The sequence below is a fragment of the Psittacula echo genome, assembly GCF_963264785.1.
Source record: "Psittacula echo genome assembly, chromosome: 5".
NCBI lineage: Eukaryota > Metazoa > Chordata > Aves > Psittaciformes > Psittacidae > Psittacula > Psittacula echo.
This window is the reverse complement of record NC_137739.1, coordinates 772,156-796,030: the sequence shown is the minus strand read 5'-3', so window position 1 is coordinate 796,030 and position 23,875 is coordinate 772,156. Positions and strand designations below refer to the sequence as shown.

General features: G+C 42.3%; 1 protein-coding gene across 10 annotated transcripts in view; it reads left to right on the top strand.

Annotated features, from left to right (window-relative positions):
- RBBP6 (RB binding protein 6, ubiquitin ligase) overlaps nucleotides 1–23,042 on the top strand; it is a 29,012-nt gene extending 5,970 nt beyond the window's left edge. Inside the window, exons 2-18 of one of the 10 annotated variants that reach the window (XM_080618004.1) lie at nucleotides 261–360; nucleotides 2,289–2,327; nucleotides 2,978–3,014; nucleotides 7,633–7,677; nucleotides 10,051–10,139; nucleotides 10,257–10,353; nucleotides 11,084–11,223; nucleotides 11,878–12,050; nucleotides 12,582–12,685; nucleotides 13,111–13,472; nucleotides 14,469–14,562; nucleotides 14,643–14,721; nucleotides 14,819–14,876; nucleotides 16,036–16,401; nucleotides 16,757–16,858; nucleotides 18,245–19,993; nucleotides 20,772–23,042. In XM_080618004.1, the coding sequence (XP_080474130.1) occupies nucleotides 261–360; nucleotides 2,289–2,327; nucleotides 2,978–3,014; nucleotides 7,633–7,677; nucleotides 10,051–10,139; nucleotides 10,257–10,353; nucleotides 11,084–11,223; nucleotides 11,878–12,050; nucleotides 12,582–12,685; nucleotides 13,111–13,472; nucleotides 14,469–14,562; nucleotides 14,643–14,721; nucleotides 14,819–14,876; nucleotides 16,036–16,401; nucleotides 16,757–16,858; nucleotides 18,245–19,993; nucleotides 20,772–22,623 (5,486 nt within the window). In that variant the 3' untranslated portion in view covers nucleotides 22,624–23,042. The remainder of the gene's footprint in view (nucleotides 1–260; nucleotides 361–2,288; nucleotides 2,328–2,977; nucleotides 3,015–7,632; nucleotides 7,678–10,050; nucleotides 10,140–10,256; nucleotides 10,354–11,083; nucleotides 11,224–11,877; nucleotides 12,051–12,581; nucleotides 12,686–13,110; nucleotides 13,473–14,468; nucleotides 14,563–14,642; nucleotides 14,722–14,818; nucleotides 14,877–16,035; nucleotides 16,402–16,756; nucleotides 16,859–18,244; nucleotides 19,994–20,771) is intronic. The other 9 variants (XM_080618007.1, XM_080618006.1, XM_080618008.1 and 6 more) reach the window with 9 other exon arrangements.
- The last annotated feature ends 833 nt before the right edge of the window (nucleotides 23,043–23,875 follow it).

The window sequence follows — 23,875 nt, the reverse complement described above, 5'->3', positions numbered from 1 at the left end:
GTGACCTCTAAGCAGATTTTGCTGTTGACATTCGAACTATTAAAAAATTATAAATAAAAGGATTTTGTTGTTTGTGCTTGATTACACAACCTGAAGCTTTCTTGAAATGTACTTTCAGTGTGATGAGACGCTAAAAGCGCAATGCTACACCTAAAATTTTGCTTTTAGATCAGTAAAGGGATTCTCTGAAGTGCTGAATGATAACAATATATATTCTTAGAAATTGACTGATGTTTGTTCTGGTCTTATGTTGGTTTCAGAATACACAGATGATAATGCCCTGATTCCGAAGAACTCATCTGTAATTGTGAGAAGAATCCCTATTGGCGGTGTGAAAGCTACCAGCAAAACATACGTTATGTGAGTGTCAATAAAGCATGTACTGAGCAGGGTTTCAGTGGGTGAACTTACAATTTATCTTAGTTTACAGAGGCATTCAGATTGTATCTTTATTGTTAAAGCTCCTGTTAATTTTTGTCAGAATGGGGTAGGTTTTAATGTATGTCCCAGAGTAGAGTTAGCATTTTTAGCCCTGCTGGTACACAGGGTTCAAACCCCAACACTGGCAACCTGTAAGATGATTCTATGGGGTTTGGTCTTGGAGTTGATTTTGCTGAGAGCCAGGTTGTAGATCCTATTTCCTCTGCTTGCGGAGATTCCTTATTCTGTGTGTTTGCATTTATAGTAAAGACAGATAACGCATTTTAATGTGAATTTGTGGCTTATTCTCACCTAGAAGAGTCTGATTCTCAGTGTTTGGCTATATGTTGCATCTGGGAGAAGAGATTGGGGTATGGCAATATTCTTCCACCCCAAGTGTGGGTTTTTACATAGTAGCCGTAGAGGAAAGACCAAGGCTTGCCAGCTGGCAAGCCATGCACATTATAAGTTAATTCCTAAGTGATTCCTATTACTTTCTTAAAGGCAATGTCCATTTTGGGCAAGAGAACAACAATATCCTGAAGTGCATTGCCTTTTGTGCGAGTATGTTGAAGAAATAGTTAGTCCTTTCCAGCCTGAGACTCGGGAAGCAGTTTAGCAGGTTACCAAATGTAGCTAGTTATCTTCCTAAGTCTGTTTTTGCCTGAAGCTGGTACCTGTGCTCCAGCTTTTAATTCCGAGTTCTTAAGATTTATGAAAGACAGAGCATCAGATGTATTGATGAAAGTTACAGCTATTCACATGCAATCCTGACAACAGCATTACTGTTGTCACTTATGTATTCATTCAGGCCAGTTCTGTATCAGCTACATCAGCACTGTTTGAGTGGTCATCAGTTTTCCAGCCCTCTGAAAGACACACCTCTCCCCCACAATCAGTAGATGATACTAGCTTGTGGTTTTGCCATGTCTTTCTCATGTTGGTTCTCAGTAAATAGACTCATGAGTTACAGTCTGACTCAGACAAACAGTACAGCAGCATCCTGGTACCCATGAAGCATTTGCAAGCAAAAAGCCCTGAATTAATTCAATGTGGCTCTGCATGTAAACTTTGGGCACATTACAGCAGCAGTTGTTGCTCTCAGGCACTACCTAGCAATTCTGGAGGCCACAGCATTGTGCTTATAAACGTGGCCTTGTTTGGGGAGTCAATTTAAATATGTGTGCTTAGTGCTGTCTTGTCAGTGCATCCTCCCTCCTCTGGTATTGTAATGCTGCCCTAAAGCGAGAGGGTAGGTGCTGCAGGCAGCAAAGACCACAGGCATACATTGTTTCTATGGGATAAGGAAAGAATGGCACTGCTGTTGAAAATTGACCTGGCAGATCAGCTTCCTATTCCTGCAGCTGGGAACATTGCAGAACCAACTGGTAGAGTGTTAAATGCTTGAGAATGGTGAAGGTCTGCTGTAACAGTGGACAGGCCTTCAAAAATGGTTTGCTCACCTTGTACTATTCAAGGTAAATGGATGAAGCAACCACAGTGTGGTAATCCAAAGTATTTCCTTGTACTTCCTTATCTTCAGGGGGTACGTGGCTGTAATTGGGAGCCTGGGGGTGTTCTAGCAGTGGCAGGAAGCACAAGCCTTTCTCTTTGTACGTAAATTCCACAGCAGCAGCTTTTAAATTGCCTCTGCTCATGGGACGCTTTGGATGATGTGTGCATTGTTTGTTAACCATCTCCGTGGTTGCATGTCTGATTCATGATGAGTAGCATGCAGGTACAGATTGATGAGTATGTGGAATCTCAGCAGGTTTTCAAATGTAATAAATATTTCCTAAAATATTGTAGCATTTTCAAGATGATCTTAAAGCAAATTCTGGCAATTAAGACCTTTTTTTCTGTCACAGGACTCCTAAATCGCACAAAATCCTAGAAACTGCTTTCAGGTGACATTTCTACTATATTTTTAGTCAATATAGCATATGTAACACGTTTAGTATTTTGGTGCTTTCATGGCTAAATACAGTAGATATCTGAACACAGTGCTTGGGCTTCCACAAAGAAACGTTGTAAAGACTAAGCTGCCAACAGTTTTGTTCTTTCTTTGTCAGATGACTGAGGTTTTTCACTGAAGGGAGCTTGCACTTCATGGTGTTGAGACTCTCACTGTTCTGTCTTAGGAACTGAAGTGCTGTCTCTGGCACCTGGTTGTAACACTAAGGATGTACAGATTGGCTAAAGTGACCTTCATAGCTTGACAGTTGATTATTTAAGGACACAAAACTGTGATACAGGCTTCCTATTTTTGATACTTCCATAGCAGACAAAATGAGGACTTCCTCTTGCACTGTTGTGTTCTATATCTGTAAGTCTCCGAGTAATTGCTGGCAAAGTACAAATGTGATATTTGGTGGGTTTTTAGTTGCTCTGAATGTACCAAGAGAGAACAGTTTATGTATATGAATAAATTTCCACATTCCCTAGCCTATAGGGACTTGATGCTTTGATGTTCAAGTTTTATCATCTGTTTTCACTGTTTTATGTTGGGTACCAGTGCTTTATTTTAAATTCTGATCACCTTTATTTCTTCTTCTAGAAGTCGAACTGAGCCAGTGAGTGGAACATCAAAAGCAGTATGTAAAAACCCAATCTCACACTTTTTTCTACACACTGCACTTAATTTTACACAACGTAGCCTTTTATTAATTTTCCAAACATTAACTTAATCTATTTTCCAGTAAAATATAGTGTTTGTTGTAAATACAATGTATTTGATTCAGCATAGTGAAAAAACTGAGTAATGCCATTATTTGCACAGTTATTATGTGAATACTGGTATTTGTGCTAGTACTGGATTGTATTTCCTATTGCATATGATAGACTATTCCTGTATGACTCTGTGTTGTACAGATTCTGTGCGCTCGGGTTCAGATCCTGGCGGTTGGAGGTTTGCACAATTGAACATGGTGCCATGTTCTACATCTGTCTGTCTATAGCTAGTAATATGTATGTTTGTATAGGTTGTTGTGTGCTTTTTGTTTCTTGCAATAAAAGTTGTTTGGAGTGTACTTTTGCCATTTTCACATTGTATCACTTAGCTTTCTGTTTTAAATACTTTTTTTTTTCTTTTTTTTTTTTGCCTAATGGTTTTTGAAGATGTGATCAAAAACCACTGAGAAACCACTGTTGTTAACCTTGGTGCTGTTCCTTCTGACTTGGGGGTTCAAACAAATCCCAACCCCTACATATCCCGTACGTTCTGAGGACAGTTCTGTGCAGCTGAATTGATTCCTTTTCATGTCCTTAAATACTTGGGCATTTGTCCTGAAACTGTGTAACTAAGGTGATACTGTTTGGGCCCCTCTGAGTACCTGAATGTCTTTAATAGATTGCCATGAATTTAAATATCGTTGCTACACAAAGTGGTATTCTAAAGTTCTGCATTTGCTCTTTTCCCTTTACCTGATGAAGCTGTTTCATAGTTTGCAAATGAAAATACCTAAAACAAATTCTGGCACAAGGTCAGAGCCTGGGGCATTGCTGGGTAAACCCCTGTTGTTTTTCTGCACTGCCTGCAGTACATTTTTGGGTCTGGGTGACTTCAGGGTTGGGTGCCTTTCTTTAGTATACCACCACTTTGAGTTTGCGTTTGGAAAAGGGGCAGCATTTTTCAGGTTTGAAAACACTGTGTTGTCTGCTGCTAAACTATAAGTAACACACAGAAATACTGGGCTGGTAATGGTCTAGATCTTGATTTGCCTCTTGGGTCAAATATGATATGTAAATGCTCATTTCGAAATAGTTCTTACAGTATAAAAGTTACGACTTGGTGCTTTTTATTTTTCATCTTTATTTCAAGTATATCTGCTCTTCCTTCACTAGACTGGTGTGAGGCATTACACTAACCCTAGATCATTGGATCTGACCATTTGATAAGCTCTTAGGATACCTTGATGTAGAAATTGATGAAGTCAGGGTCTGTGTTCTGTGAAGGATACAGCCTCTGATTCTCACGGAATGCCATCCAACAACTGCAAATTGAAAACTTGTGTGTATAGGTCTAAAACCACCAAGTCCAAATCTGCATCCGTAATTCTATTGCTGATTGATTTGAATTCCTTTTTGGACATGAATGCCTCTCATTGCGAGTTGGAGATAGTTTGCCCAGTGACCCTAGTAGTTAATGTAATGCATTTATGTAAACCACTTTTACAGGATTTGATCTAATTCCAATGGGTTTTTATTTCTTGAAAACAGTTCTTTTTGTTTACTAGCATGTGTATAAACACAAATCACATGTTCATAAATAAAGTTAACATTCTTTTAGCCTTGTGTGTTCCCTGGCATGTCTGTATTACATTTCTAAGTAGCATCTTACCATAAGCTAACATAGATATATCAAAAAAGATAAAATCCTGGAGTGGGAGGGAAGACTAAGTGTTAGTTAGAACTAATTGAAGTGAATGAAAGAGCAAAACGTTCCCTTCTGTTTGCTCTGGCTGTACCTGGATTGGGTTGTGGGTAGCATAGGGAGGGTGGAAGCCTTGCATCACTCTTAAGTCCTTTCTCTTACTGTGAAAGCACTGCAGCCTCATGTGCTTCTGGTGGTGGAGACACACTGAGCACTGTTAAAGCTAACTCAGGGCCTGGTCTGAAGTGTGGGGGTTTGTTCATTGGGGTTTGGGGTTTGTTTTTCATACATGTATTTCTGTCTGTATTTGAAAGCAGAACCCGGCTCTTAGTGTGGCAGGAGTAAATCCCTGGAAAACTTGCCAATTCTTGTTGAAGGATAAAGCAGCAAAATGGAAATGAGTTAAGATTTTTTTTTTTTTAAAGGATGCACGAAGCCAGACTCTTTTTCTTCATGGTCTTGCTCTTAGGTTAGCTGTCATTCTACACCCGAAGTTATGCTACTGTCCTACTCTTAATACAGCCAGAGCAAGAAGGTGGATCCTTTTTGGTTTAGTTTTCCCATCTCAGGAACTGCAGGGATCTCCAGTTGATGCTTGTCCTTAGAGGCTGCAGAAGTGCGGAGTCCTGCCTGCTGGTTTAATGCCATCAAGCACAAGTGTGACCCTTCCTGGCTGGATTTTCAGTTCAGCCAAGCTATAGGGGTTAGGAAACCATGTGTTTTAAATGTAGCACTCCAGCAGTGAGATCAGCCTTTTCCTCCCATTTTCTGTCCCCTGTCCCATTTGCTTTGCATTAGTTTCTGCTTAGACTTTGCTTTGAAATGGGAGCTAATACACTGACTGTTGAGTATGGTTTGGGAGGGGGGTTGCCCGTCTGCCCTCCCCAATTCTTCTGCAGTTTTATCTCTGGGTTGTATGCAAGTATCATGGAGATGTTGTTTGTGCTGGACTGAGTGGAGGGACTGACAGGAATTGAGCAGAATTTTAAAGGTGGGCATAGACACAGGAATGTAGGGTCATTGGAAAGCGGCTGTTGGGCAAAATACCACATTGTCCATTGATAATCTGTTTGTTACTTTTGGTATTTCCTGAGTAGAAAGGAGTGCTACTGCCTCCTTTAAGGAATTGGACTGTTGCCTGCAGGCCATCTAATAACTGCTTCCTAAAAAAACCCAGAGCTAGTTCATAGTTTACTAACTGGTCTGTTTTGATTACTGGTCAATCCTAGACCACTTAAAACCAGGCTCCAAGAGGGAGCTTCTCTAATCCCTTGTTTCCTTCTGAAAACCATGGAATGACAGTGGTTTTGCTTGCCATGAGAGAACATGGGCCTGTTTTCCCACATGTAAAAAAGAGTGGCATATGGAGTGTGAAGCTACAGCATCCTTGATCAGACTTCCCTTTTAACAGAGCTAGGTACAAAATGTTCTCAAAAGGACAGTTCAGTCTTTGGTAAGACTCACAATGGAAAGAAGGTCTCTCTTTCCAGATCTGGATGTTCCTCTCCAAATGCACATTTTAAAAGCTTATAGTTAGTAGTACAGTAATGTTGTGTGTGCTCTCCTAGACATGTAGAGAAGGAATTATTAATGGACTTGAGGTATTTTTTCCCCAGTATGCTAAAACTGGTCCCTCAGTTCTTTATTACCTAGTGTAGGGAAGGACAGGAGCTTTTTCCAGTTCAGTGGCCTCATGAGGAGAGCTGTTCAGTTTTCATTGTGACATTTTATTCTGTGGTTTTGAACAACTTAAGACACAATAAGCAGTGATTTGAGTGTTTTCCTGATAATGACTTGTTTAAGCTTAACTGCAGTTTGTGGCTTAGTATCATTCAATATAGTGGATCAAGGAGAAGAGTTTCCCTTTTTACTTGTGGAAAAACCGCTCCACTGTTTAGTTCTCAGCAAACACTGTGGCCCATTCCCAACTAGTGGCCTGGGTACTTCATTCCTACAAGCTGTAACTGGAGGTAGCTGGAAGCGAGCAGTGTAGTTCCATTGGAGAGAAAAGTATAGGGCTGTGCTCTGAATCCATGTTTTCAATATCAAGAGTGTGCTTTGCACTTTCTGCCTTTTTTCATTTAGTCCTGAGTTCGGTTGGGTAGCAAGGAAATACTCAATTCTCACTTCCCAAGCTGATTTGGATAGAATGGCCTAATAGTGGTCTAATAAAATACAATAAAAAGGAGTTATCTCAGTTTTTATAGGCTACTCTGTCATGATAAAAACCTTTATTTAAATATAGTTTCAGCGGTTGTTTTCTTCTAGGCAAAGTGGTGGGGTACTGTTAGGACTGATGCTTTGGGTCAGTGGTTTTAGTTGGGTTTGGTGGGGTCCGAGTTTGGCATTTTTAAACTTACCGACAGGAGAGGCAGAGTTCATGGTTCAGGGCTCTTGCTTCATTCCGACAGCAGCTGTTCTGGGTTCATAAAAGCATAACCATGTGCATTTGTAACTGATTAACTGACAAACTCCACTGAAGCTTCCTGCAGTGATGCTTTAAAGCCCTTTTTAACTGAAAACTGACAGCTTCCTTTCCCCTTTGACTCTTAAGCCCCTGTGAGCGTTTGGGAGGGTACCTCTGTGAGATACTCTGGAGCAGTAAGTCCATCTCAGGCGGGCTTGGTTATTCTAGTTCCTTATCATTAACCACATAGGAACCCTTAAGCTTCCATAGGTTTGGACTTTGTTTTGAACAAATACAATTGACACTGGGTTGGAAATGCCTCTTCCAGGGACACTCAGTGGGTGTAGGGCAGCCTTTCAGACTACAGTAGAGGTTAACTGTTGCCATGTTTTGACTGTAGAACTTGAATATGTGTTTAATTTTTTGTGAACAGATTGATGACTCTTCTGCATCTATTTCTCTGGCCCAGCTTACTAAGGTATATATATATATATATATTCTTGTCAAATACTTTAAAGAAAAGTGTTTCTTATTTCTAAATCTCTGCTGTGCTTTATAGCTGGATAACTGTTGTAATCAGAACAAAGCTTTAGCTTAATCCTTAATAATTTAAAGTATTCATTTTAACTTTAAAATGTGTGTATATTTTGATACTATCCTGTAAAGAGTAGTTCCCAGTTTGGGAAGATAGAAGGGGAGTGCCTTATCAGCCTCAGCATAATGTTGCAGTGTTACTCATCCTCAAGACACAAAGAAGAAGCCCTTCAGAAGCTCTTTACCGTTTTTCATACCTTTGGTTTATTTTGCGTTGGAAACTAACACAATTTTTGCAGAAGAATTTAATTGGCTGTAAGTTCCGGACATTGCAGGGGGGCTGCAACAGCCACAATAACATGGACAATTGCATGGCTTATTTCTGAATTCCTAGTCATTCCAGTTACAGAGCCATTCTTGGAATGCTGCACAATTCCATAAGCTGTAGTAGACAGTGGACAACCCGATCTAATTTGTTTGAACGCAGACTGTGTAAATTGTGTAAATGTACCTAATTGTTCATAGGAATATACCAATGTGTATGTGTGGCATAAACTAGCAGCTGTGACCTTCTGGAACTGTTGTAATGCCATGTTTTGCAATGGAACTGCTTGCTTTTTTTGCTCAACAATGTGTAACTTTGTCTGGGAAAGCACTAGTGACTGCACTCGGTGAAAAGGCGTAGTGCCGGCCACTTAGTTCCTAGTCTTTGAAGTGACAAAGCTTAGAGAAGGCAGGGCCCAGTGCAGAGGAGCTAGTTCTTTCTTCCCAAAACAAAGGCTGGAGCTAATTTCCAAGAAAGAGGAATCTTTTCCCCCTGGTGACTTCTTCCCTGTCCCACTGCAGAAATCAAATCGTGTGCATTGGGCAAAAAAAAACCCCAGCAAAATAGTTCTGGAGGTAGCCACCAAAAACAATTGGTCTCCATTAGTGCTGTCCCTAACCGTGTCCTCGGCTCTGTAAACTCATGTGAAGTTTTACTCTAAAATGTGACAAGCTGTCCAAGTGTGTACACAGATAAACTTTGGAGGAAAACTAAGGCAATTTCAGGCAAATGCAGGAACATATCAGAAAGCAGCTCAAAACTGTTACTTCCTCTAACCTCTTGAGTCCAGGCTGCCTTAGCGTGGAGGCAATGTGTTAACAGTTTTCTGGTTTATTATTGCTCTGTATTAAATGCCATCTTTGAATTTTGGTCTATTCCTAGTAATGTTTTGTGGGCTTCGGATGTATTTTGTAAACCGTTTGGGTTCAAACAAATTAGTCAAATACCTGTAAAGTTTTCTGTACGTGTTAATGGCAATGATTTCATAGCTGTTGATCTGGATTGTGTTACTGTTGGGAAACTTCTGTGTATATGAAACAACCATTTAATAAAAAGTTGAAACTAGTTGGTTGCTTTTGTGAATGAATGCATATAAAACCAGAACCATGAGTGCTTGATCTGAATGGTAGGTGCTTGAAGGTCCAAATCATTTACAGTAACTCCCTTAGACCCTGCTTGTATCTGGACTAGTGTGTAATAAAAATACTTTAACAAATGCTACTTAAATCAGCTGGCTTCAGTAATTTGAAGATCTAGTTCTGCATAAGGTTTCTCTTACAATTTGTAAATTAAAAGGACACAGTCAACTGGGAAGAACCTGCGGGTTGTTCTTATTGTAGTTAAACCATTTAATCTGGAGAAGTTAGTGGGGGGAACATGCAGTTTGGGCTGCCCACAGGACATGATGGTCACGTTTCTGCTGAAGAGAACCTTGTGTCTTTCTGAGGCATCAGAAAGAACTGGATTCCTTTCAATGCTTCCATGTCTGAATTTCAGCAAGCAAAAACAACTGCCCCAACTCCTAAGTTGTGTGTCCTTTTAATGCTGCAAAATGTAGATAATGCTACTTGCATACATCTTAATCAGTTGTACAGTGTGTATCTTCTCCTTCAAATAGTCTGGAGCTTCAAAATCAGTTTAAAAACACTGGATAGTGTATATATTTTTTTTCTACACATTGCTTCAGTCCATGTGGAAGAAAACTGGACTGATTACACAAGCCTTTATGTCAGGTACAAACAGAGCCTAAGGTTTGAGTGCCCAACAATGTTCTTTTCAAGTAGGCTGACAGGCACATAAACATCATGTAATGGCATAAGGACTCCCCAGAACATCTTCAGGACGAATATATTTTATATAAGCAGCTGTTTTCATGCAAGCTCAGCTAGTGTTGTGCTGCTCTTTACAGGATTGGATGAGTGGTGTTGTCTTTGGCTGTGTGGGCTTAAATGTGTTTCTAATGTGTGTGTCAAATAATTGCCTGTTAAACAGACCGCCAATCTGGCTGAAGCCAATGCTTCCGAAGAAGATAAAATAAAAGCTATGATGACACAGTCTGGCCATGAATATGATCCAGTCAAGTAAGTGTCCGGAATGTCAAATGTGTTCTCTGAAGATTGTGTAAAAATAGTGGAGATGTTGGTTTTAACAAAACACACACCCATCCCTTCTTTCTTTTTTTCCCCCAAACCTTCTAGTTACATGAAGAAGCCCGTGGGTCCGCCTCCACCGTCATACACTTGCTTTCGCTGTGGGAAACCTGGCCACTATATAAAGAACTGCCCAACAAATGGGGTAAGGTTGGGGGGGGGGGTGTGTGCTCTTGCTGAGGGTTGCATTTTGTAACCTTGGCTGTTGGTAACAAATCCAGGCACGCTCGTGTTAAGAATTGCTTCTTTCTAAATCGCAGGCATTAAATGTGTCTGGATCTTTCTCTGTAAACTTTGAAATGTATTTTGATGTGTTTTGATATTACTGGGAATTTTTCTCTTTTTTAACCCTTTCTTTTCATGACAGTTCACAATTTTTAGTGTTCTGTGTAAAAAGATGGTTCTGTTGACCCCATATGTTAAATATTTTCATGTTTTACTTACCCAAGTCTCTCGTTGAGTATTCATACATTTAATATTAGTCACTGAATGTATATGCATGAGGTGTTAAGTCAGCCTTCACCTATAGCTGGTGAATAGAAGTTTCTCCAGTGGCTGAGCCAGAGCCCTGACTTAAGCTCTCCCTTGGAATTTGGAGGAGGAGCAGGTTTGTGTATCTTCTCCCAGGTGATGGTGAGCTAAGGCATGTTTCACCCATGAGGTTAAGCCAAGAATATCGACTGAGCTCAAAATTCTGCTCAAGCCTTTGGAACATCTTGGCCATGCTCATTGAGGAAAATAAGCATTTTAGTTAAACAACTCTTAACGCTAGGTAAAAGGAGAGGATTAAAGACTTTTGCTGCTTAAAATGAGAATTACAGTCTCATTTGAAGAGTGTGTTTGAGATTAGGAATGTGCTTTTCTTTTCTTAACAGGACAAAAACTTTGAGTCTGTTCCCAGAATTAAAAAGAGCACAGGAATTCCAAGGAGTTTCATGATGGAGGTGAAAGATCCCAACACCAAGGGTGCCATGCTCACAAACACTGGAAAATACGCCATACCAACCATTGATGCGTAAGTATGGAGTCCAGTGGGAATTCCTGACCACAAAGGGAGTGAGAGAAACCGTATGTAAATGCCTGAGTAGCACTGCAACCAAGTTGGCCAGCATCTCTACTGAAGGGAAAGGAGCCATTGCCATATCTCAACCTTAAAATCATAGTGTGAAACAGACTGAAGTTCCACTGTTGCTATAAGCTGAGAAAATACTGTGTGTGCTGACAAAGAGTGGCTGCTTTAAAATGCACTTGGTGGCACGTCAGTTTTTCTGTCATGGATCTCCTTTTGTAGAGGCTGTAACATTGACTTCTTCCCTTTATCAAATGCAATTACTTGGAGACTAGCTTCATCCTGAGCCTGCAATTTACATTTACTCTCTGGCAAAGGAGAGATGGGATTCATTTCATCTGATTTCTAGCTGTCAGATATTTTTCTAGTCTAAGCTAATTTCTTACTTGATCCAATGAGTGGGAGAGTTCTGCAGAAGGGAGATTGTTCCCCCTCCCTATTGTAATGGTGTGGCTGTAGAGAAGTAGTTGAAACTAAATGCCTGTGTTTCAGAAGGCTGATGTGGAGTGAGGAGTCCATCTGTTGCCTTCCGTTGGTAAAATGCAAAGCTTGGAAAAGTTTCCCTTTAACTTTTTTCTTCTTTCCCCACCCTCCCTCCAGGGAAGCTTATGCTATAGGAAAGAAGGAAAAGCCTCCTTTTTTACCAGAGGAGCCGTCCTCCTCCTCAGAAGAAGACGATCCTATTCCAGATGAGCTGTTATGTCTCATTTGTAAAGATATCATGACGGACGCTGTTGTTATTCCCTGCTGTGGAAACAGTTATTGTGATGAATGTAAGTGTGTGTTAATTTGAAATGTCAAATCTAATCTGCTGAAAGCAGAAATGGGAAATACGGAAATTATTACTAGTTCTATTTAATACTTGAGTATACTGTGAACAGGAATATATGAGTATAAGGGGGGGGAAGAAACGGCAGAAAACTTTTTTCCCTTCTTATGTATCTAGTTAAGTCTTCTTTACACATGGAAGAACAAGTATGAGAGGAGGGATAACTGAAGGTGATTACAGTATTAGATATCAAATGCACTGAGTTTGTCCACAGCCCTTTCTCATACATGATTATACAGCCAAGTCTGGTGACTTACTGGGGTCCGCAACACACAGATAGTTGGGCATTTAATCCATGTTCTTCTCCATGGGAGCGATGGTTAAAACCTTCGGAACTCAGGCCTGCCAGTGGTTTTTTGAGATGTGTTTTATTCATTTACCTGAAGGTTGTCATTGAAGTGGTTTTAGAATTTATTAGAACCCCAAGTATTTCCTTAGTTTGGCTAAAACCAGTTTTGGTTATTCTAATTCACAGGTATTAGAACAGCATTACTGGAGTCTGAGGAACATACGTGCCCAACGTGTCATCAGACAGATGTTTCTCCTGACGCTTTAATTGCCAACAAGTTCCTACGCCAGGTAACAACTGCTTCTGTGTAAACTGTAAGGGAAGTCTATTTGTAACAAGCAGAAAGGGAAGAAAATATCAATTTGTATCTCCTTAAGCAAGGGTAAATTGAACAAGGCTACGTTTACTTTTCAGATACCTTGTCTGTTGTTAACAGAAGCTGACAACTCGTTAGAGACGATTTGGCAAATTGAGGTCATGCTGTTGTTTAACGTCATTGCCTTTCACACTTGGTGTTAACATTGAAGTGCTTGAAATACAGATGCTCTTGAGTTACCAGTCATTAACATCAGTGTTCCACGTGCTGTGTGTTGATTTAGTTCAAGATTGATGGCATTTACAGGAATACACAAGTAATTGTACTCTCTGGAGGGTTTGTTCCTACATCTGCTGAAGGTTCCATTGTACCTTGTTGTAAATGTGCTTCTGCCTTTAGGCTGTGAACAACTTCAAAAATGAAACCGGTTACACAAAAAGGCTCCGTAAGCAGATTCAGCAGCAACAGCAGCAGCAACAGCAGCAGCAGCAGCAGCTGCCGCCGCCACCACCGCCTCCGCCACCTCTCATGAGACAAACAATAACACGCAACCTGCAGCCTCTGCTCCGGCCAACAAGACCGGAACCACTGATGATTCCATTAGCTTCTCTGGCTTCTCGTTCTGCTCTGTCATCTTTGGCTCCAGGTCCATCATCCGTGGCAGCCGGGCTGCCTGTAAATCCATCTTCTGTTGTCGTCTCTGATCTCCCTCCAGCAGTGTCCCTGTCTCTCCGTGGTGAAAAGCCAGATGGACCTTTCCGGTGAGTAAATCTGTAGACAAGATGAATATCAAAGACACCAAAATGCTGAAGTCAGATTCTTGAGTTCTCCGCTAGTGATTTGTGTATAATTAGGGACAGTTCCAGGTAATTGTGGAAGTTCTGGGTTTTGTTTTTACTTTGGTAAGTTCAAGTGTGCCTCATGCAAGAATTTCCTCAGAAGTATTTCTGTTTGGTTCCCTTACAGTCATTCAGTACAGATTTACCCTGGAGGAGGAACCTTCTGGTCCCCAGGAGGATTTTAAGTGGCTAGCAACTCCTTAGTTATGCCAATGCATCAATTTCTCTTTAATAGTGGGGAAATACTTTCATGAAGTGTAAAAGCAGGATTATAGGTAAAATTGACCAGATGTTTTCACATTGCTTTTTTCTACAGTATTTTTCATCACTATTACAATAAGTTAGAGTTATCCTCAGTAATACAGAGTGTAGTCAGTGATGCATAATGAAACTGAAACACTATGGATTTGAAGTATTTATAAACATAACAGTCTAATTTTGCAACCCAGTGAAGTCATGAAAATACATTAGAGACCTGGCTATAGTTCAGGGCTTACGTCCTTCCAGCTTTATGCCCTGCATGCAAATAGCTGCTCTGTCCACAATACTGCCAGGCCCGGCTGTACTGCTCAGCGCAGAGGATCACAGTTCAGCAGAACCTCTAAGGCAGCCTCTGAACTAGCACATGCACATTTCCTAATAGCATTTCAGTTCCTGCATCTTCCAAAACTGATCCATTCACGTGCAGCCTGCTTAATAAAACATTGTTTGAGCGAGCTCTTTGAATACCAGGAGCCCAAACTGATCTCTCGTCAGTGCTTCCTTTGGAATCTGCCAACCTCACATTTGTCAATCTGGGAAAGATTATATTCTGCTTTTTTATCTATTTATAGCAGCCAGCCTTTCCTCACCTGGGACTTTGTATTTCCACTAGCACTTCAAAGCACTGTTTGAATGACCTAATCTGTTGTTTTGTAGTGATGATACTGTTATACCTCCTGCCGCTCTGGTGACTGCTGCTGAGCTTTCTAAATCTTCCCCCCTGTCAATCACCAGTCTGTTGGAAGAGAAGGTAAATTTTATTTCAACATAAGCAGTGGTTCTTGGACTTGAGTGGAGCTCATTTCTTAACTGTTTGCTTTTCTTTCCAAGGGCTATCAGGTTCCTGTACTAAGACAGCCAGCATTACCAAGTCTTCTGGGCCCTCAAGGACAATCAATACCCACAACTGGTAAGTAATGATAACTTCAGAATTTCTTCTAAAATATCATATTTAGGTAAACTGAGTGGTTGAGAGGTTTTTCTTTTTCTTCTTCCCACTCCCAAAGGTCATCCCATGAGAGCCGGAACCATTCGCTCAGCAGGCGGCAGACCAGGCTGGGAACTGTAAGTATCCTACACGAATTCTATATATTGCTGCTACTTGTAAGCTGTTAAATTAGGCTGTGCCACGTAACTTACACATCTGCTGATTTATAATGAAACTACACACAGATCGCTGTGGAGAATACAAGTGGTAATTAATTTTTCAATGGCTTAATTTGAATTACCTTTAACAAAGGGGATCTGTGCGTGGAGAAAGATCATGTAACATGAAACTCCAGTCCATAATGGAAGAGAGGACTCTCTGAAAAATGAACTCACTTTGAGGAAACCATAATTACATGTAAAAATCAAGTCTAATGTAAAGATCGATGGAAGGGCACCCATTTGAGCACTGGCTGAATTGGGCTGAAGAAATTGATAGCCTAATAGAAATCAGCCTCCAACATTCTTCATCAACTTAGTTGATGCTGATCGAGCAAATGATTGGAAGAATCAACACTGTTATTTTGTGACAGTTTTGAATTTCTCTAATGTAGTCATCTCAAATAGCCAGGCTGCCCTCTCTCAGTTGGAGAGAAGGGAATGTTTTATATGGTATTGCAGTGTCAAGTTAGTCCTTTTGGTGTGCATACATATATATCATGTTACAGATGGATTGTAAGGGTGTGTTGCGTTTATAGAATCTTAAGATCAATCCAAACAAAACCCAGGATCCATCTCACAGATTGCCTAAAATCTCATATTCAGTAAACAAGAAAATAAGAGTTCAGGGACAAGAACAGGCCAAATTCATCATCACGAGGCAACACCGTAGGAAGTGTAGGTTAGAGAAGTTAGAAGAAGTTTGAGAGAAGATCAGTTTATGTTTGTGCAGTGCTGTGAAGATCAGAAGCGTGAAGTGCCTCAAGGAGTGGCAGAGGAGCAGTGGGCACTGGGTGCATGGGAGATGGGAGTCTCTTAAGCATGGGCAGCACCATCCCCAGTCACAAAGCTGAGCGTAAGGAGAGAAGACTGAGGGAACTGCTGGGGGTGAGGATGTGGAAGGCAAGTATGAGGATCAAGAAATGGCTGTGGTCTCAAATGAACAGAAAGCAGGGAGGCAAATGCATCAGTTGAGAGCAAGAAGTGCTCGCCACCGTGCTCCCGCTTCATTCGCTTTCCTCTTTGAAGTCAGGGCAGGGTGTGACAAACAGTGACACGAGTTTTTGGATTTCTTTAGAAGTTCAAATCGAGGACGCCTGCATGGTGACCGTGCCCAAAGGACTCAGGCCCCATCACTACCAGCATCAGCACCAGTCTTTGTGCCTGTGCCTCCACCTCCCTTGTATCCTCCACCACCACATGCACTTCCTCTTCCTCCTGGGGTACCACCACCACAGTTTCCTCCTCAGTTTCCACCTGGGCAGCCTCCATCCGCTGGGTACACTGTCCCCCCTCCAGGATATCCCCCAGCTCCTGCAAACATGTCATCAGCGTGGGTACCAACAGCAGTACCAACGGCTCATTCCAATACCATCCCAACGACACAAGCACCTCCCTTATCTAGGGAGGAATTTTACAGAGAGCAACGGAGACTTAAAGAGGAGTAAGTATTTGGCTCGCTGATGTTGCGTTGCTTTTTATTGTTGTATTTCGGTAGCGTATTGGACCGCAGTTACGCTAAAGTGCATCTGAGATAAGCAAAAATGACATAGTGTTTCTTCCAGTATACTTTTCCATTGCAGATGGTAAACATGCAAAGCTAAACCAGACAAATTTAATTCTAAAACTTTCCCTAAAACGTGTAGGAATTCTCAACTGGTTTTGCTTAAATAGGATGTTCACCTGTTGCGTTGCATGCAGTATACATTTTCTCATATTGGCCATGTTTTGTTTCTTGATGTCTTTTTGTAATAAAGGTCAAACTATAATTGTAATAAAGGTCAAACTTATTTTAACAGGGAAAAGAAAAAGTCCAAACTTGATGAGTTTACAAATGATTTTGCTAAGGAATTGATGGAATATAAAAAGATTCAAAAGGAGCGTAGGCGTTCGTTTTCCAGGTAACTGCTTTACATGTCCGTAATGGAGAAGCAGATTGTCTAGAAGAATCAGGAGGAGTTCACTCCACCTCTGTCGTTAGATGGATTGGATGATTCAGGGGATTAGCAGTGATAGGAGTTCCATGTGCAGGTTACTAGCTCACTTAGCTTACTAGGTTACGGCAGTGATTAGTGGACTAGTGTAGTTAGAATTGAGCAATAGCTGTCAAGGAGCAGGGCTCTCTTATACAGTGTCTCTGCAGTGACATCCTTCCCCTCCGGACAGCGTGAGGAGGCCAGAGACTGGACAGGGATAATGACTGGATTTTCTGCATCTCCCTACTCTGATTGTAACCATTACCTCAAAGCACTTTGGAGGAGATAAGTGAGAGAAATTGTCTTCATTTCCTCTGTTTATCTCATGTGGCAACCCGGAGAGACGTTAACCTGGACTGCAGGCTGGTATTTTGTTGACAATGTTAAATTTTTCTTTGGATTTAAAAGATCAGACTTGTTTGTAGGGAAATCTTGGTGAAGGACTTGGAGATGAGGAATGATGATAATGAACGAATGTGGAATAATGTGAAATGGCTCTTAAGAAATATAAAAGAAAAACTTAACGATGGAAACACGGAGGGCAGCTGATGTGTTCTGTCTCCAGAGTGACTTGGCCAGGAGTCTGAATAGCTTTCCATTAGTAATGCTGTCAGTATCTTTCCTAGGCACTGAGTCATGTTGCTAGAGGCTGAGTTTAGAAGCTTTTAGATGGGATTTTTCTTGCAATGTGATCGCTAACCTCGGTTAGAGTGAGAGATGTGCAAAAGTCTCTAGGAGATCTGGCTGGAGGTGTGGATTAAGTAGTCCTGTATGTAAGACTGCAGCACTAACTGACAAGTAAACAGTGAGGTTGAACAGACTGAGCTGGCCTTTAACACTGAGCTTTGCTGTCTGCAGGCTAAACTGTGTTTTCTGGATGTTTGATACTGCACTGTAGCCATTAAGACTTGCTCTTTTTGCATTTTACTGCAACAAAAATGATTTGCATTGCATGTAGTAGCCAAGTAGTGGAAAATGTGCGTGTTCACGTACCAGTAGAGGCCAGTGCACACCACCTTAAATCAATCCCTAGCGCTGGTAGCTCCTGTGATAGAAGTGAGTGGAAATAGACTTACCCTTCCTGTATGTTTTACACTAACAAAGCAGCAGCTGTTCTGTCTTGTAAGCAGAAACTTTACATGTTATTAAGTTTTTCAGTTTGCAGTAGCATTATGTCAGCAGCTGAAAGAAGCTTTGACATAAGCATTTGAAGAGAAAAAAACCAGATCAAATTTGGGAAATAAAAACCAGGGGAGCGCGACTGTTTTGAATTAACTTCATTTATTTTCTTGTGTTGTGTTTTCTTTTAAGGTCCAAGTCTCCCTATAGTGCTTCATCTTACTCTAGGAGCTCCTACACCTACTCCAAGTCAAGATCAGGTTCTTCCCGCTCTCGCTCCTACTCTCGCTCGTTCAGCCGTTCTCATTCTCGTTCCTACTCGCGATCTCCACCGTACCAGAGAAGAGGCAAAGGGAAGAGTCGGAACTATCGGTCTCGATCCCGGTCACATGGGTACCACCGCTCCAGGTCAAGGTCACCCCCATACAGAAGGTACCACTCGCGATCAAGGTCTCCAGTGTTTCGAGGCCAGTCTCCCACGAAACGAACTGTACCTCAGGGGGAGGGAGAAAGGGAGTATTTTAACAGATACAGAGAAGTTCCACCGTATGATATGAAAGCTTATTATGGCAGATCTGTGGACTTCAGAGACCCGTTTGAGAAGGAAAGATACAGAGAATGGGAAAGGAACTACAGAGAATGGTACGAGAAGTTTTACAAGGGCTACGCTGTTGGTGCTCAACCTCGGCCTCCTGTCAGCAGGGAAAACTTTTCTCCAGAGAGGTTTGGTGCCCCCGGAACCAGGCGGGAGAACTCTCCCTATGCTCGGGGGCGTAGGGAGGATTATCCTGGTGGGCAGAGCCACCGCAATCGTAGTATAGCTGGAAATTATCCCGAAAAGCCCTCCGGAAGAGAGAGCCATGGTGTCAAAGATCCTACAAAATCGAAAGAGAAGGAGGTAGAAAATCCACTGGGAGATGGCAAGGGAAATAAGCATAAAAAACACCGGAAGAGAAGGAAAGGAGATGAGAATGAAGGATTTGCTAATACTGAGATGCTGGAAAGTGCAAGAAAACCAAGAGAGGCAGTTGCAACAGAAGATGTTAAAACAGACTCCCTGTTCATACTTCCAAGCAGAGATGATGCCACCCCTGTGAGAGATGAGCCCATGGAAGCGGATTCCATTGCTTTCAAACCCGTGTCTGAAAAGGAGAAAAAGGAGAAGGATAAGCCAAAAGCAAAGACTGACAAGACAAAGCGGAAAGCAGATGCGGCCGTTCCTCCCAAGAAGGACAGCGCAGTGAAGCCAGGCAAAGCTTCTCAAGAGAAGGTGGACCCTGACCGGGAAAAATCTCCTCGAACAGAACCTCCTGTTAAAAAGGTAAAGGAGGAATTGCCAAAGACAGACAGTGTTAAAGCATCTTCCTCTCAAAAGGACGAGAAGGCTCTTGGTACCCCACGGAAAGTTCACCCTAAAGTGGCAAAAGATCACCCAGAAACCAGACCAGCCAAGGAGGAGAAGGCAAAGAAAGACCATCCGAAAGAAGCCAAGTCGGAGAAGCCCTCCACCAAAGAGGACAAGACAAAAAAACCTGCAGAAAAAGGCAAACCCTCTGATGCAAAACCTGAAAAAAGAAAAAGAAAAGCAGAGGAAAAGGTTGATAAGGAACATGAAGCCACTTCCACAAAGGCCTCGAAACCAGAAACTGGAGAATCGAAAACATCGCCAAAGGGGAAGGCCGAGCCCGATGGTGAGAAAGGAGAGAAAACTCCAGACAAGGATAAATCTGCTTTTCTCAACAACCCTGCCAAAAAGATTAAACTGAACCGAGAAACCGGGAAGAAGATTGTGAGTGGAGAGAATGTGCCACCTGCAAAAGAGCCTGTGGAGAAACCTGAGCCGAGCAGCAGCAAAGTGAAACAAGAGAAAACCAAGGGGAAAGTGAGGAGAAAAGTAACAGCAGCTGATGCATCTAGTTCTACTCTTGTAGACTACACCAGGTACCTCTGCATTTCTTTTCCTATTCTTTCTTTCCTTCTCCCCTCCCAAAATGCGCATAGTTGTGTCTGGTAACTACTGAACTAACAGCTAAATCCATGCTGGATGAGTGAATAGTCTGTGATCCTTCCTCTCAAACTAGTCTTGGGTCAAAATCAAGTTTTGTTAAAGAAATCAAGCAGGCTGTACAGAAAGCTGGTAAGGTTAATTCACTGGGGATGTGTTTGGCCCTGACTTCTAGGACTTTCTTTCCCCCTCTTATTCATGACATGTTGACTGAGGTGTCCCCTCTGTTTTCCTTCAAGTCCATCTTATTTCAAAAGGCAAGGAGAACAGATGTGGCTGTGCCAAGCAGTATTGTGCATTTTAAGCATTTCAAGGTCCTGTAAAGAACACTGGGGCACGAGGACAAACCTTTGGTTCTCTATAGTCACCTCTCCATAATTGCTTGCTTAGATATTGAAACAAGAATGAAGATCTGATTTATCTGCCATTGGTAGAAATAGGACATGAAGGAATTACCAGATCAGGCAGTCCCCAAGCTGATAATCTTGTGTCTTTGTTAATTACGTGTATAGGGGCAGGATACTGAATGAACCAATTGCTCATACTCTTAGCCAGTGGATTCACCAAGATCCTCACTCACTGAAATGTTTTATAGAACATCTTTTGGAAAAATGCTGAAGATTGAGAACTGAATCAAAAGCTGTTAGTAAAGTGCCACAAAGATGGTGGTGTGTGTATCTCACCCGTTACTAATACCTGCTTTTTTCCTCTTAGCACTAGTTCTACTGGAGGAAGCCCCGTCAGAAAGCCTGAAGAAAAGACAGATACCAAACGAACTGTCATTAAGACCATGGAGGAGTATAATAATGATATAACAGCCCCTGCTGAAGATGTCATTATTATGATCCAGGTCCCTCAGTCAAAGTGGGATAAAGATGACTTTGAGTCTGAAGAGGAAGACATTAAATCTACCCAGGTGCCCACAAGCATAGGAAAACCTGCTAGTGTTATAAAAAATGTGAGTGCTAAGCCAGCAAACCCCGTAAAACACAGCGAAAAAGAGACCGAGCCTTTGGAGAAAGCACAGAAATCTACAAAAGAGGCGAGTTATGAAAGCTCCCAGCATGATGCCAAGAGCTCAAAAAGTTCTGTGTCGAGCGAAAAAGGCAAAGCCAAAGAGCGGGATCATTTGTTATCAGACAAGGACACTTCTGAGAAGAGAAAGAGTAGTGCTCAGCCAGAAAAAGACCACTCAGAACGTGCAGCTGAGCAAGGAAATGGAAAACCCATTTCCCAGTCTTCCAAGGAGGGCAGATCTGAGAAGCACGATCCTGGCCGTGGATCCACTGCCAAGGACTTCACTCCCAACCGAGACAAGAAATCTGACCATGATGGCAGCAGAGATCATTCTAGTTCCAAACGCAGAGATGAAAAGAGTGAACTGGCAAGGAGAAAAGACTCCCCCTCTCGAAACAGAGACTCTGCATCCACACAGAAGAGTAAACCAAGAGAGGAGCGAGCAGAGCCGTCCAAAAAGGGCAGTGGAGAGGCCAAAAGGAGCAGCTACAGTCCCTCGCGTGAGCGGAAGCAGTCTGAGCACAAAGCTGCTCACGAGTCCAAGCGTACATCAGAGGAACACAAATCTCTGGATAAAAATTCAGTGAAAGAGAAGGAGAAAGAGAAGGAAAAGGAAAAAGAAAAGGAAAAAGAAAAGGAAAAGGAAAAAGAAAAGGAAAAGGAAAAAGAAAAGGAGAAAGAAAAAGAAAAGGAAAAGGAGAAAGAAAAGGAAAAGGAGAAAGAAAAGGAGAAAGAAAAGGAGAAAGAAAAGGAAAAAGAAAAGGAGAAAGAAAAGGAAAAAGAAAAGGAGAAAGAAAAGGAAAAAGAAAAGGAGAAAGAAAAGGAAAAAGAAAAGGAGAAAGAAAAGGAAAAAGAAAAGGAGAAGGAAAAAGAGAAGGAGAAGCACCTCCCAGAAGTAAAGAGCAATAAAGAGAAAGAGCCAAGTGTTACCAAACCACCTGTGAAACAAGAATCACCAGAGGCAAAGAATGAGAAAGAGAACGTGGCTGGACAGAACGATAAAGGTGTTGTCAAGCCCAAGCCTCAGGTCAGCACTTCCTCACGGCTCTGCTCTGATCTGACCCGAGAGACTGACGAGGCTGCATTTGTCCCAGACTACAACGAGAGTGACAGTGAGAGTAACGTGTCTGCAAAAGAGGAGGAAGCTGCAGCGAAAATCCTTTCTAAAGAGCCAAAAGAAAAGGCTGTTGAGAAGGTGAAGGAGGATGCGGCGGCTCCTCCTGCAGCTGAGCAGCCCGAAGCCAGCAGGAGTCAAAGTCAGAGCAGCCCCAGCGTCAGCCGCAGCCGCAGTCACAGCCCGTCTGAGAGTCAGACTCGAAGCCACAGCAGCAGTGCCAGCTCCGGGGAGAGCCAGGACAGCAAGAAGAAGAAGAAGAAGAAAGAGAAGAAGAAGCACAAGAAGCATAAGAAACACAAGAAGCATAAGAAACACCTCGGCAACGAGACGGAATTGGAAAAGAGCCAAAAACACAAACACAAGAAGAAGAAATCGAAGAAGAGCAAAGATAAAGAGAAAGATGACCAAAAAGTGAAATCTGTCACGACATAGAATGACAGATGATAAAAAAATGACTTAATTCCTAAGTCATCTGTATTAAATTTTGTTAAAATGTAAACGAATTCAAGCGTTGTAAATAATGACATGGAAGACCCTGTGCTGCACTTAAACTATTGCTGCTTGATTATTTGATTTTTACATCAGAGCTTTATAAAAAGTGAACATTTTGTACAGAATTGTGAGTTATGACCATGTAACATGAAAGGTTTTGCTGGGGCAGCTTCTTTTTCACCACCGGCAGTTGCTTTGGGTGAGTTCCCTGTACTGTGAAGACTTTCACATCTGGGTTGGTTTCTATCGCCTGGCAGAAGCAGCCGGGCTCAGGGGCCCGGTCCCGGCGGGATGGTTTGCAGAGAACATCGCAGCCCTGTTCTGTCACTTTTTGATTACAATAAAAGGTTTTCAGTAAACTATCCCCTGTGATGAGACTCGCAGTGAGAGCTGGGCACAGCAGGGAGAGAGCAGCGGCAGGGAGAGCCCTGAGGAAGGCTTTGCTGGTGGCTGACGAGTGAACCGCGGCATACCCACAGGTTTGGCTCTGAAGTGAGTGGTAGGATGTTGGATCCTGTGATCCGAGGTGGTGTGGGGAGGTGCTGCTCGGGGGTGCACTCTTTCTATGTGCGAGGCAGGCCTGGAGCTCTCTTATACAAGGTATGTGTGGTCCCAGACTGTAGTTTAAATGGTAACTGCTGTTACTTCAGACCCTCACCTCACCTTGTCATGCTGGCTGGAATTGTTCATGGTGTGTAAGTCAGTGTGCAGCGAAGGTGACTGCAGTTTGCTGGTGGATATTGAGCAGTACGACTGTAAATACCTGGCAGTCATCAAAAACATCTTGAAGAAGAGGGGAGGATCAGAGAATGAAATAGTAAAAGTAGAAACCTACCCTAAGGTACTCTGTAAATGAAGCCATCAGGAGTGGGTGCGTGGTTGTCTGCTTGTTCCTAGAGTCTGATGTGGCAGCAGCCTGCAGAGCGGGTGAGCATCTCCAGTGCAAATGGAAGCTGTGGAAGCAGCCTGGCCTACTGGAAGGTGTCCCTGCCCATGGCAGGTTTGAAACCAGATGGTCTCTAAGGTCCCTTCCAACCCAAACCAGTGTGGTTTGTCCTTAGTGGGCTGACTTCTGCTTATTGCCAGCATCTCAGCAGTGTTCGGCTCGCTCAGAGAGCTGCTGTTGCTGCCAGCAGACATTTACACACACGCCGTTACTCTGCTTTCTCTTGTGATGCTGATCAAGATGTTT